The sequence below is a fragment of the Notolabrus celidotus genome, chromosome 4 (genome assembly GCF_009762535.1).
Source record: "Notolabrus celidotus isolate fNotCel1 chromosome 4, fNotCel1.pri, whole genome shotgun sequence".
In the NCBI taxonomy this organism is placed as follows: domain Eukaryota; kingdom Metazoa; phylum Chordata; class Actinopteri; order Labriformes; family Labridae; genus Notolabrus; species Notolabrus celidotus.
The window spans coordinates 30,820,940-30,833,134 of NC_048275.1; the positions used below are offsets into that span (position 1 = coordinate 30,820,940).

General features: G+C 40.6%; 1 protein-coding gene across 1 annotated transcript; it reads left to right on the forward strand.

Moving 5' to 3' along the window:
* The first annotated feature begins 404 nt into the window (after nucleotides 1-404).
* LOC117811663 (cytochrome P450 26B1) lies at nucleotides 405-9,607 on the forward strand. The gene is made up of 6 exons (XM_034682072.1): nucleotides 405-611; nucleotides 1,472-1,696; nucleotides 2,382-2,657; nucleotides 3,526-3,684; nucleotides 4,418-4,828; nucleotides 6,848-9,607. Exons 1-6 carry the CDS (start codon nucleotides 405-407, stop codon nucleotides 7,190-7,192), a joined length of 1,623 nt encoding a protein of 540 aa, XP_034537963.1. The 3' UTR covers nucleotides 7,193-9,607.
* Nucleotides 9,608-12,195: the final 2,588 nt, after the last annotated feature.

Below are 12,195 nucleotides of genomic sequence, written 5' to 3' on the forward strand. Positions count from 1 at the left end.
CTCTTCCCCCAGTTGCCACAAATTAAAGAAGTGCATCATTGCTGCATATTTCAGAATGAATCAGGACACTGGGGTCCAGTCTGCATGATTACTGTTATTATTGTCTAACCAGCTGTAATAACAGCTTATAACGGCTCGCAGCCACTGCAGAGATGAGTTCAGAAAGAGTTTAGGTTCTCTCTTTTTCTGCTTTCTCTTGCGGGACTGAGAGGGATCTGACATAGACTGACCTAAAACGTTTTTTTAACAGAGTTCGTGGAAAAGAAGAAGACAAAGAAGAGGAAAGGGAAGAGCCAATACGGAGGAGATTTACGCAGCATTCCCAAACAGAGTTTGGAAAGGGGCAGAAGCGCCTTTACGCACAGACACAGGTGGATGCTGGGAAGCGGATCGGCTCAGAGGAGATGATTCCCTTGGCCCAGTTTGGGGTGCTGTCGGCCCTGGCCACCGCGCTCACCTCGGTTCTGTCCGCGCTCTTTCTGCTGGCACTGACCCGGCAGCTGTGGGGTCTCCGCTGGAGCCTGACCCGGGACAAAGAGAGCAGCCTACCGCTGCCGAAGGGTTCCATGGGCTGGCCGCTGGTCGGAGAGACTTTCCACTGGCTTTTTCAGGTGAGAGAGAGATGTTCGACACGTCTGGGCTTCTGTAGTTTTCATTTTTACAAGCGTTCCAAAATATAGGCTATCTGCCTCCTGCGCGTCTGCACGTGTAAATCTGTATTTGTCATCGAGATTTCTCACGTCTTACGCTCTCTTGCTGTCATAAATTAAATAAACCTACCCCCTGGGTGCTGCAGAGCACATCAACAAAATTATTGATGATGTATTTGGAAGCGCGCGGAAAACATTGAAATGCAGCTTCTTGTGCATTCTGAGTTGTGTTGTTAATGCGACATGTGCGGACTTGATGGTCCTTCTCGTGGAGCGAAAACAGACGTTTTCTGTTCAATTTTTCCACCTCTTTCTTTCCTCCCCCCTCTCTCTCCGTCTGTCTCCTCAACAGTGAGGAATGCGCTTTCTCATCCCTCCATCTCCCTTTCAATCCAACGACCTATCCGCTCCTTGCAGGACGTCAGTCACAGCGCCTCGGCACAGCACACGTGATCTGTGTTATGGTGGTTTTGCGTATTTCCCCCTTCACTTTCTCATTTTTCTTTTTAATTCTTCCTCCAAATTATTGTGAGGTGTAAATTAATAAAGACCTACACGTCATGCTTTGTTTCTACACCCATGGAGACACTTTTCAAGAAATGTGACTGACAGCTATTTGCAAGTTTGTAAGACATCATACAAACTAGAAAACAGACGAAAATCGGGCTATAGTTGAGGGATCTTTGAAAAATAAAAATAAAATAAAATCTGGAAACACAATTTAAAAAAAAAATGCTTGAATAAAAAAAATGAAAGACATTTGTAATAAATAATTCTGTCCTGATATGCAGCACTTCTTGACATTTTCCGTTCTGCCTCAGGGTTCCAACTTCCACATCTCGCGCAGAGAGCGTCATGGCAACGTGTTTAAGACCCACCTCCTCGGGAAGCCTGTCATCCGGGTGACCGGAGCTGAAAACATCCGCAAAATCCTTCTGGGTGAGCACAGCCTGGTGTGCACCCAATGGCCCCAGAGCACCCGCATCATCCTGGGACCCTGCACCCTGGTCAACTCCATTGGAGACCTGCACAAGAAGAAGAGAAAGGTAAGAAAACAGTGCACAGAAGAGTGTACATTTATATTAACATTGTAAGGTCACTGATGATTGGAGCGGTTAGACCTTGATAGACATAAAAACTCAAAGAGATGAAAAGTCAAAAAGTGTTGAGGTACAGCCCGGAAACATTTCAACCACAAATCCCATGGTACATTGCAGAAATAACTAATGACATTTGTTTTCGGTCATGCGTGCTGTTTGATCCAGCCCAGTTATTTTATGCAATTTCAAGTGGATTAAAAAAACAGTTTTGGTCTTTTGGTAACCACATCATCAACCTTTGGGCCTCTGTTTTTTCACAGCAGCTGTTAAGGCTGATTGTTGTTATACAATTAAAAGTCTATACCGCATAAAAAAGAGAAAAACTGTTAGAAAAGTGGATTATCAATCAAAAAACTGTCATTATCAAAACCTCAAGTATAGCATAGAGACTTCTGTGCATGTCTAAACCTATCCAATACTTACATTTTGTTCTACTCCAATTCCCTATCGCACTCTTTCATCTAATCTCCTGTATATCTTCTTCTTCATCTTTCCTTTACCTCCATCCAATACTAGCCTACCCCACCCTTTCCTCCCCTTTAGTGAGTATTTACTTAAAGGTGTTGACTGTCGTGTACAAGGTTATAACTTTTTATGACTCCTCTCTCTTTGTTTCCTCAACCCTTTCAAGATCCTGGCTAAAGTGTTTAGCCGGGGGGCTTTGGAGTCCTACCTGCCCCGGCTGCAGGATGTCGTCAAGTCTGAAATTGCCAAGTGGTGCTCCAAGCCGGGCGCCATCGACGTTTACAGCGCTGCCAGGTCTCTGACGTTCCGTATCGCCATCAGGGTCCTGCTGGGTCTGCAGCTGGAGGAGGAGCGGATAGTGTACCTCGCCCAAATCTTTGAGCAGCTGATGAACAACCTCTTCTCGCTGCCCATCGACGCTCCACTCAGTGGGCTACGGAAGGTGAGAGAGCGTGGAAGACAAGTGTAATCCTATTAAAAACTCAGGTTTATTTATTTCCCAATACTCTTTAATTAATTTAACAATCTTTAAATTATCCATAGCCTCCAGGAGTCAGACCTACCAGACTTTACAGGTTCAATTTCTACTTTAAAGAACCCGTTTTACAGTCTACACTGCTCTTAAAGCGACAGTAGGGAGTTTTTGACTGGTTATGAAACAGGGTGAAATTTACATTGAGGCCTGTTTATGACCTACAAAAGCAAACAAGACCATCAACAACAAGACTTACAATTTTTGATTGTAATAACACTTATTGATACATTTCACTTTTAAAAAAACAGCAAGGGAAACTCTTTTATTAGCTTCACTGTACAAGGCATGATCAGCAAAGATGTAAGAGGTACCACTTTGTCCAGAGAGTACCAAAACCAATACAATCAGAAGGGTCCTCACAGGAGCGTAAAGGAACTTGCAGAATTAGTTTTTTTTAAAGATCTTTAGATGGCACATGGTTCACAGAAGTTAGAAAACAATCCCCTTAAATTATTAAATCTTTAGAAATTTAGGAGTACAGAAAATAACATGAATAGTGGACAAAAGTAATATTTTGGAGAATTACAAAACACCATTATGTCTGTCATTTTCTGTTGCTCTTGATAGAACTTATGGATATAATTAAAACAAGTGGAAATCATGTTGTAATACTTTTTAAAATAAAAAGTATTTGGTAAGCACTGATACTATAAACTTTCTGGAAACAAATGGTGAGGAGTAAAAAATGTAGATAAAGTCCAATCCAAAACAACTGAACTTCTTATAATTAATAATGATGAACTAATCTGTTTATTCTGGGATGTTCAAAATGCAGGGAATAAAAGCCAGAGAGATCTTGCACGCTAACATGGAGAAAATCATCGAGGAGAAGATGGAGCGATCGCAGGCGGAGGAGGAATACCACGATGCCTTCGACTACATGCTGTCCAGTGCAAAGGAGCATGGACATGAGCTCAACATGCAGGAGCTCAAGGTAAAGGAGTGATGAAACAGTCAGATACAGATACATGAGTCTTCAAGTTCATCCCGACAAGTTTCTTTTTACGTTTGGGCCATTTAGTCTTTATCAGACAGATGAATAGAGACAGGACACATTAGGAGAAGTGAGATAGGGAAGATCCATGGACGCTAGGATAAAAAACACAGCACACACTCTTACTGCCTGGCAAGTGTGTTCAGTTTTTTTTCAGTGAGAAGAAGAGGAAGGAAAGGAGTTGTGGCTCACAAACAAACTCATATGGCACTTTTAATTCAACAAAGTGATAGAAAACAAAAACTGGGATACCAAACTCTCAACCGGTTACATCAGTGTGATATTGTATTGCAGTACTCCCTGAGAGATGATTTTAGAGGACTATACTCAGAAAGATTAGTTTTCCCTGAGGGTTCAGGGTTAAGATGTGATGGCACTGGGACTCACTTAAAAGTCTGATACCACATGTTTAAGTCACTGAAAGATCAATTGAAACAGAAACCCCAAAACAGCTTCAAAAGTTCCCATACCATCACTGTGATACATCATTAAAGAGCTATTTATGGCTCAAATGATACAACAGTAGAAACATTCTCAGTTTGCATATTATTTGTTCCTAATCAAGCAGTTAAAAGGCCACTTTAATATGAATGTGATGATAAGTCAATCAGGTTTGACCAGGATGTGAAAAAAGAAATTGCATAGCATTAATTTTCCGACTCTCTCTTTCCAGGAAACAGCAGTAGAGCTGATATTTGCTGCTCACTCCACCACAGCCAGCGCCTCCACATCCCTGGTCCTGCAGCTTCTTCGCCATCAAGCGGTGGTGGAGAGGGCACGGGTCGAGCTGGAGGCCGAGGGCCTTAGTCATGACTCCCACACCAGTCACAAGCCATCGAGTGTCACCACGGAGAAGGAGGGGGATGCTGCTGATACAGAGATAACCTGCCTGCTGAACGGAGGCTGTCACAACCACCAGAATCACAGCAATGGTTTCCCACCATCCCAGTCCCACATACCAACTTTGAGCCTGGACAAGCTGAGCCAGCTGCGCTACATTGACTGTGTTGTCAAAGAGGTGCTGCGCTTCCTGCCGCCAGTCTCTGGTGGATACCGGACGGCCCTGCAGACATTTGAGTTAGACGTAAGTCCAAGTCTCTGGGGGGAAAACACCTTTCTTATGTAAACCCTTGGTTTAGGTGGATTACTGTATGAATTTTTCCAGCATGACCGAGCAGAGGGGATATTTTATATCCTTAGCTTAAAAGAAAGTGAAATCTTAGCATCATTTTAGTATAACTTTGCACCAACAACCACCAACAAAATTCCCAGAAATCTACCTTAAATAACAACTGACAACCATTTAGTTCACAGTAAAAAGTACTAGACCAGAGTGCTATGCAACAACAAGAAGATCATTGAAAGACAAGACTACCAAAGTTCTTAAAAAAATGTATATTTTTATTCAAAACTGACTGAATCAAAGCCAAATGCAACAACTCACAACTGCTCCTTCTTAAGGCGTCTAAAGGCATCATGTGAAATATAGAAATGCAAGTAAACAAAGCAAGTTCAGTCAATGATATACATTTATAAGACACATTTTCTGTCCCTTGCTGGAGCACTGTGGACAGTTTTTCAAGCAGGTCTTGTTTAGCATCTTTAAGGTTGCTGTTTATAAATTACATGATTTTTTTGGCCTTTAGGGGGCGACTGTAACGTGTCTGCAACTTTTACTTCAGGCTTGTCCTGCCCACTGATGTATTTAGTTGAACTAGATACCAATTTCAAAGATGGTGCCAGGTCAGGGAAATTCTACACTTGGCACATACGTCATAAAAGTCCACATGAATGTCTTTTAATGTTTGGGTTTTTCCATCCATAGAACATGTTCACAAAGTGTGTTTACAGCAGAGCTGGGGAAAGCCTGAGTTTAGAGGGCTTATGCAAGCCATGCAGACTGAATTCCTGTTAGCCCAAATATGTTATCAAACAGCTCGATAAGACCATGCAAATGGTGCTCACACACAGACATAGGGGTTTATTCTTGTACACCTACATGTACGTCTGCCTTGATTTTTTTTGTGGATGGAGATACAAGAGTTCTGCAGAGGACTGGTCATGTCAAAGATCTATTTTCTGGATGCTTTGTGCTGTTCCTGCTGCTTCTCTGTGGTTTGACAATAACTCAGTATGCTTTTGATCAGTGGCCAAAAAATCCTGAAAGTAAGAGGGTATAAGCAAGTAAAAAATGAGTCAGCTCAAGACTCTGGGAAGAAGTTTTCATGCTGGAGAAAAAAACTTGATTTAGTCTCATTCTGTCTATGTTTGATTTGTTGTGCAACTCGCCTGATAGCTTGTAAAGCGTCTTTGAGTTATTGAAAAGCGCTATATAAAACTTAGGTATTATTATTATTATTATAGCGCTTAAATGACAAAATGCTTGCACACATTGAGTTGTGCGGCCTATGATGAGCCACTGCCCTGTCGTGCCGTTATCCCTGGTCCTTAAATGCCTCCTCCCTGCCCTCAGTGTGCCCCCAATTTGCTGTGTTTGTTGTGAGGAGACAATTGACACTTAGAGTGATTATAGAGGGATTCCCGGATCACTGTGGTAGAGCACATGCCACTATTTATGCACCTCTTTATCCGGACATGAACTCCTGTGGCTGAAAAGTAATTGCAGTTTTGAAAACGTTATTATGCTTGTTAATTCAAGTGAGACTAAAGGGTAAACACAGATATCCTAACTCCGCAGAACTGATTGGAATTAGGTTATATTGATGACTGGATTTAAAGAATGAATCAATGAATAGATAGAAGATGACAATTTAGAGAGAGGTAAAGTTTAACAAGAGCTAAGAATGTACTCTTTACTCTGAAGAATATTTTACACTTCTCCTTGCCTGAAAAGAACAATTGCTGGTGGACTTTTCATTTTGAACTAAATCTTAAAAACAAAAAATCAAAACATAACTTTGATATCGTTGTGGTTTTCTGGAAACAGTCCTATCATATTTTAGCAAATAATTTTTCGGGGATAGAAATAGTTCTACAATCCTGAAGAGTGACCTTTTGAAGACATTTTATTTTGAAAAACGCACCAAACAAACAACCCTTCTTTTCTTTGCTCATATTAACTCACCCCGTCCTCTCTCTGCAGGGCTACCAGATCCCTAAAGGCTGGAGTGTAATGTACAGCATCAGGGACACCCATGAGACAGCAGCGGTCTTCCAGAGCCCGGAGCTGTTCGACCCGGACCGATTTGGCCCTGAGCGAGAGGAGAGTCGGTCGTCCAGGTTCAGCTACGTGCCATTTGGTGGTGGCGTGCGGAGCTGCGTAGGGAAAGAACTGGCACAGATCATCCTAAAGACTCTGGCTGTGGAGCTGATTGGGACTTGCAAATGGACTCTGGCCACGGAGAACTTTCCCAAGATGCAGACAGTGCCAATAGTGCACCCAGTAAATGGGCTGCATGTGCATTTCTCTTACAACTACCCCCTTTAGATACAACCACAGACTCACAGACTCCCCCCACTCACCCCTTAAAAAGAAAAAACTCACTCAAGAGGAAAATTAACCTTTCGGACAAACTGTTTGAGCCCAAGAAAGGAGACACATTCACTTCCCCTGGCCTGATGGTGCAGTACAGGCCCCTTCGTATCTCCAAGGACATGAAGAATGAGCTAACATAGCTGGTTTGGAGCATTACATCATCTCTTCAGTGACAACCTGAGAAACCACTCTGTACATACACAAGCCCATTTCTAACCATGAAAGGTGAAACTGCTGCATTTGAATCGCAGTTTCTAAAATCCTTCACATATATTTTTAAGTTATTATTATTTGTGTTGCATGTCAGTTTGAAAAAAATCTAGTCTAAACCCTTTCCCTTGCTTATTTTAGATCTACGTTTGCTCTGCTGAAGTGTCAACTCCACAGACTGCATACATGATTTCACCTTCTGTGTTATTTAGTGTTTTTCAGTCATGATAAAACACCGTCAAATTTCAATGCAACATAAGATGATGAATACTGAGACGGATTGTGCAAGAGTCCACACATATCACAGTGATTTACAGATGTGAAAATTTGATAAGCTCTGGTCCCTTTAACTTTTGCACCTCTATGCAGCTTTTGTCAGGATGTTTGTTCACTGTTCTGTCACTTCACTTTCAAAACTTTTGATTTTAAAGAACAATTTCACAACAAACAAAAATGCAACATGTAAAATGTCCCAGTCCAGTACCTTCTCTCAAATGAATCAACCTGATATACACTGATCAGACATAACATTATGACCACCTGCTCCCCTCTCCTGAGGTCATTGATATTGTGGCCCTGACCTGATAAGACATAGACTCCACTAGACCTCTGAAAGTTTGCTTTGGTATCTGGCACAAATACATTAGCAGCATATCTTTTAAGTCCTGAAAGTTGTGAGGTTAGACCTCCATGGGTAAGACCTGGTTTTCCAGGACATCCAACCGACACTCAATTCCATTGATATCTAGAGAATTTGGACACCAATTCAAAACCTCTAAATTGTTTTCATGTTCCTTCAGGCCACCATCTTTCTTTGCTCTTTGGTCCAGTTCTGATGCTCATGTGCTCATTGCAGGAGCTTCTGGCAGTGAACAGGGGTCAGTATTGGCCCACTGACCAGCTTGCAGCTCCAAGCCACATACACAACAAACTGTGGTGCTTAGTGACTTTGGAAATGTCTCCATCAGAACCAGCATCAACTTTTTCTGCAGTGTGAGCTCTAGTAGCTTCCTTGTTTGATTGGACCACACAGGGCAGCCTTTTCTCCCCATGCACACCGATGAGCATTGGCTGTCCACAACTCTGTTTCTGGTTCACTAGTTTTTCTTCTCTGGACTAATTTTGGTAGGCACTGAATTGCAGACCAGGAACACATCATAAAAACTGCAGTTCTGGAGATGCTCTGACCCAGTCACTGTCCATCACAAAGTCCCTTACATCCTTCCCTTCCCCATTTACCTGCTTTCAACACATTCACTTTGAGAACAAAATGTTCACTTGCTGCCTAATATATCCAAACCACTGACAGGTGTCATTGTAAAGAGATGATCAATGTTTAATTCACCTGTCAGATGTCATCATTTTATTGCTGATCAGTGTATTTTCAGGGTTTAGAGACTGTTGTCTATATTGCATTTTTTACCCAAGGACTGCCTTTCCGTACCGCCAGTGATCAAAGCACTGGATGCACGTCAGCGCAGGTGAAATGGGGAATGCTCCTTTACTGTATTGACAATTTGCGTCAAAATCTGATTTCAAATCTGCTGTTGGAAAACACTTCGGAAATATTTCAAGACCCATGTGTGACACAGCAAAGACTGGAATCTAGTTATCTAAAGGTTCTGTGTTGCAAAGTCATTTCCACTAGTGGAACTTGCACTTGATTTTGACACATAAATGCCCAAACCCGAGCCTACCCTAACATTAAGATCACAAACATTCAAACTGTGTTTTTTTATATGAATGTAATATATCAGTGCTATAATGTATCAAATGAAGTAGCATTTTGAATAAGCTGTATTTAAAATGCATTGTATCATTTCTGTTGAACTTTTACTCTATCTTAAATACTATTTACTGTAACTATGAATAGATAGAGACACTAACTTGTAATGTAAAGGACTTTTCATTAAGCTTTGTTTTACTTCTAGAGCATAGAGACTGTTATTTAGAGCAGCATATATTGAAAAAACACTATTATTATTATTATTATTATTATTATTTTGAATGGTCTTATTCTAGGACCGTTTCTGTGTTAGTCTTGAAGCCTAACAGACGCGCTGTGAAATCTTATGTATGTATGGATATGTGGAAGGAGATAGCACTTTCTCCGCTTTAAGGAGTCTGTATATGTGTGCCCTGTTCATATGTTGTGTATGTGTGTATGTATGTATGTATGTATGTATGTATGTATGTATGTATGTATGTATGTATGTATGTATGTATGTATGTATGTATGTATGTATGTATGTATGTATGTATGTATGTATGTATGTGTATGTATGTATGCATGTATGTAGTGTGTCAGATGTAGCTGCTGTACAGTTGATGTAAAGAGTAAATTAGAGGCTGACGAACAAACAGTTATCACTTCATGTGTCGTGTAAATAATATTTGTCTTAAGACTGTTAAATGATTATAGTTCCATGTTAGGTTATTTACACTAAGGTATAGAGTAATGTCTACACAATAACTAATAAGCTATTCAGTTAAACCCAACACCCTGTTAACTTACCGTCAAGTTTGTATATGTATATGTGTATAAGTCAAACTTTTTCCTTTTTGTAATCTAAAAAGCGAGCTACATCTTTTACACTAGTGTGGCCAATATACAATATATCAATGCAGAGAGAGGTATTTTATGGTGTTATGGTACTTTACTCAGAAGATGTTACTCAAAGAAGTAAGCTGTTGCTTTTCTGCGCAAAGAATGCTGGATACACAGCAGGATGGGCCAGATATTCAATGCCTCTTTTGAACACCTTTTCTCCCTCATTAGGTCAAAATCATGCATTTAAACAATACAGTGCTTTACTGTTTAGTAAATAAACACGTGGAGGGGTAGTTTGAATTGACTCCTCAAATTAAGACAGCAATTGGCCAGTGGAGGTTGGTGGTGCAACTCAGCAAATTGGTAGCAGGCAGTGAGCCTGTACCTAATAACTATCAAAGTTACCATTGGCTGAGCTCAATTACCATACTGGGAGCTAGCAGGATTGCAAGCTCCAAATAGTGCAGATAGATGGTACAACAAAGTGGAAACTGTCACACAGGGAAGCCAGATTAGACCTTTTGCTCAACAGGAGACCTCCATAAACTTACAATAAAATTCTATACCTGAGTGAAGTAGAACTCAGGCTCCATACTTAAGGGAAGACATGGCCCAGATAGTGGCTCTGTTTTCACAGAGTTGTCACAACAATATGGTACTATAAAGGGTTGTGACACGTTTGTATGTGTCAATGACAAGATATTAAATCTTGTGGAATGTTTTGTAAATTTATAAACTGAAAATCTAAAAATGAAACTACACTGTTAAACAAGTGCAATAACGATAGATGGAAGAGGGGTACTTTTTTTTATGAACCTCACAATATTTTTTATTTTATCACAACTTGACACAACCCTCTTTGGAGGGGTCCCACCCTGTGATCCAAAGAAGATGGGTCCTCAAGGACACTAACTCAGCCTAGCTCAGTTTCAAACATTACATTTCTTTATATGCAGACGACACAATCATCAGCTCAAGAGAGAGACAAGTCATTCCACTTACCTTTCCTACTGCAACAGTTGAAGGTACATTAATACCACCAGTGGGAGCCACGTTTAACAGCTCAAGCAGCAAAACTCTTGGAAACCAGGGGAGATTCTCAGTAAGTCATTTAAATAATTCATATTTCACTCCAATACCTATTACAAAACATACTGTAAAAATTAAAAACCCTTTTCAGATAACACACACTTAGATGACACCAATTCTAGCCATAACCCTCTGGGAGGTGCTATGAGTCAGTGTCATCTAGGACATAGTGTATATATAAAAACATTTTGTTGTTGATGTGCTTGATGTTGGGGGCTCTATGATTCTGGTCTTTGCAACCATGGTGATTTCATTATGTTGTTACACCCTGTTTTAGAACCTCTTTCAGTAAAGGATAACAACTCATTGTTACAGGGCTCAAGTGTTATGATATATAGCGATATACACATATAGACATATGTGAAGATAAAAGCAGGGGAACAACATGAAAAGCTTCAAATGCAGTTAAAAACTTGAGTAATTTAATTTAAGAATATATGTATTAATGCACAACAACAGGACCTACATCCTATATCCTTATACTGTTGAGAGTCAAGAATACTCTGTTTGGGTAAAAGACTTGAGGGGTTAGAAGAGCCACAGGTGATGTTATTTTAAATCAAAGATTATTATTTTTTGGGGCTTTTGCATTTGTTTTTGATTGGAGCTCTGTCATATTTTGATTTACAACCTAAAAAACATCAATTCACATGAGCTTCTGTTTCTACACAGAAAAAGAATGATGAAAACAGACTGGAGCAATTTTGTAAACTTTGTTGTTGTAATAGAGAAGACCTGTAGGTACGTGTGATTGCTTGTGCCAAATGTGACCATCAATGAGCCTTTATCAAAGTGTTATAACCTGGATATACTTCCATAGTTGCTGTGGTAGTATTAATTAAAGTATTCATGGTATTTATAGCAAATTGATGACAATCTGCGTATAACGACCTCATTACAGACAAAACTTACAATGTTGTCCCAGAGGTCATTGCTGAGGCCACTGCTGAGGCCACTGCTGAGGTCACTGCTGAGGTCACCAGGCATTTCCACCCTCCACCTGACCGCCTTCATTGACAGGCAGAGAATGGGTTGAAGTTATGTGGCAGAAAATTAATGGGACACAAACAGACTGGCCTAATTATGTCCGCTGCGGGGCCCCGTA

Coding starts and splice junctions, on each gene's coding strand:
- LOC117811663 (XM_034682072.1), top strand. CDS start 405: ATGATTCCCTTGGCCCAGTTTGGGGTGCTGTCGGCCCTGGCCACCGCG. Junction 612..1,471: donor CTTTCCACTGGCTTTTTCAG/GTGAGAGAGAGA, acceptor GTTCTGCCTCAG/GGTTCCAACTTCCACATCTC. Junction 4,829..6,847: donor TGCAGACATTTGAGTTAGAC/GTAAGTCCAAGT, acceptor CTCTCTCTGCAG/GGCTACCAGATCCCTAAAGG.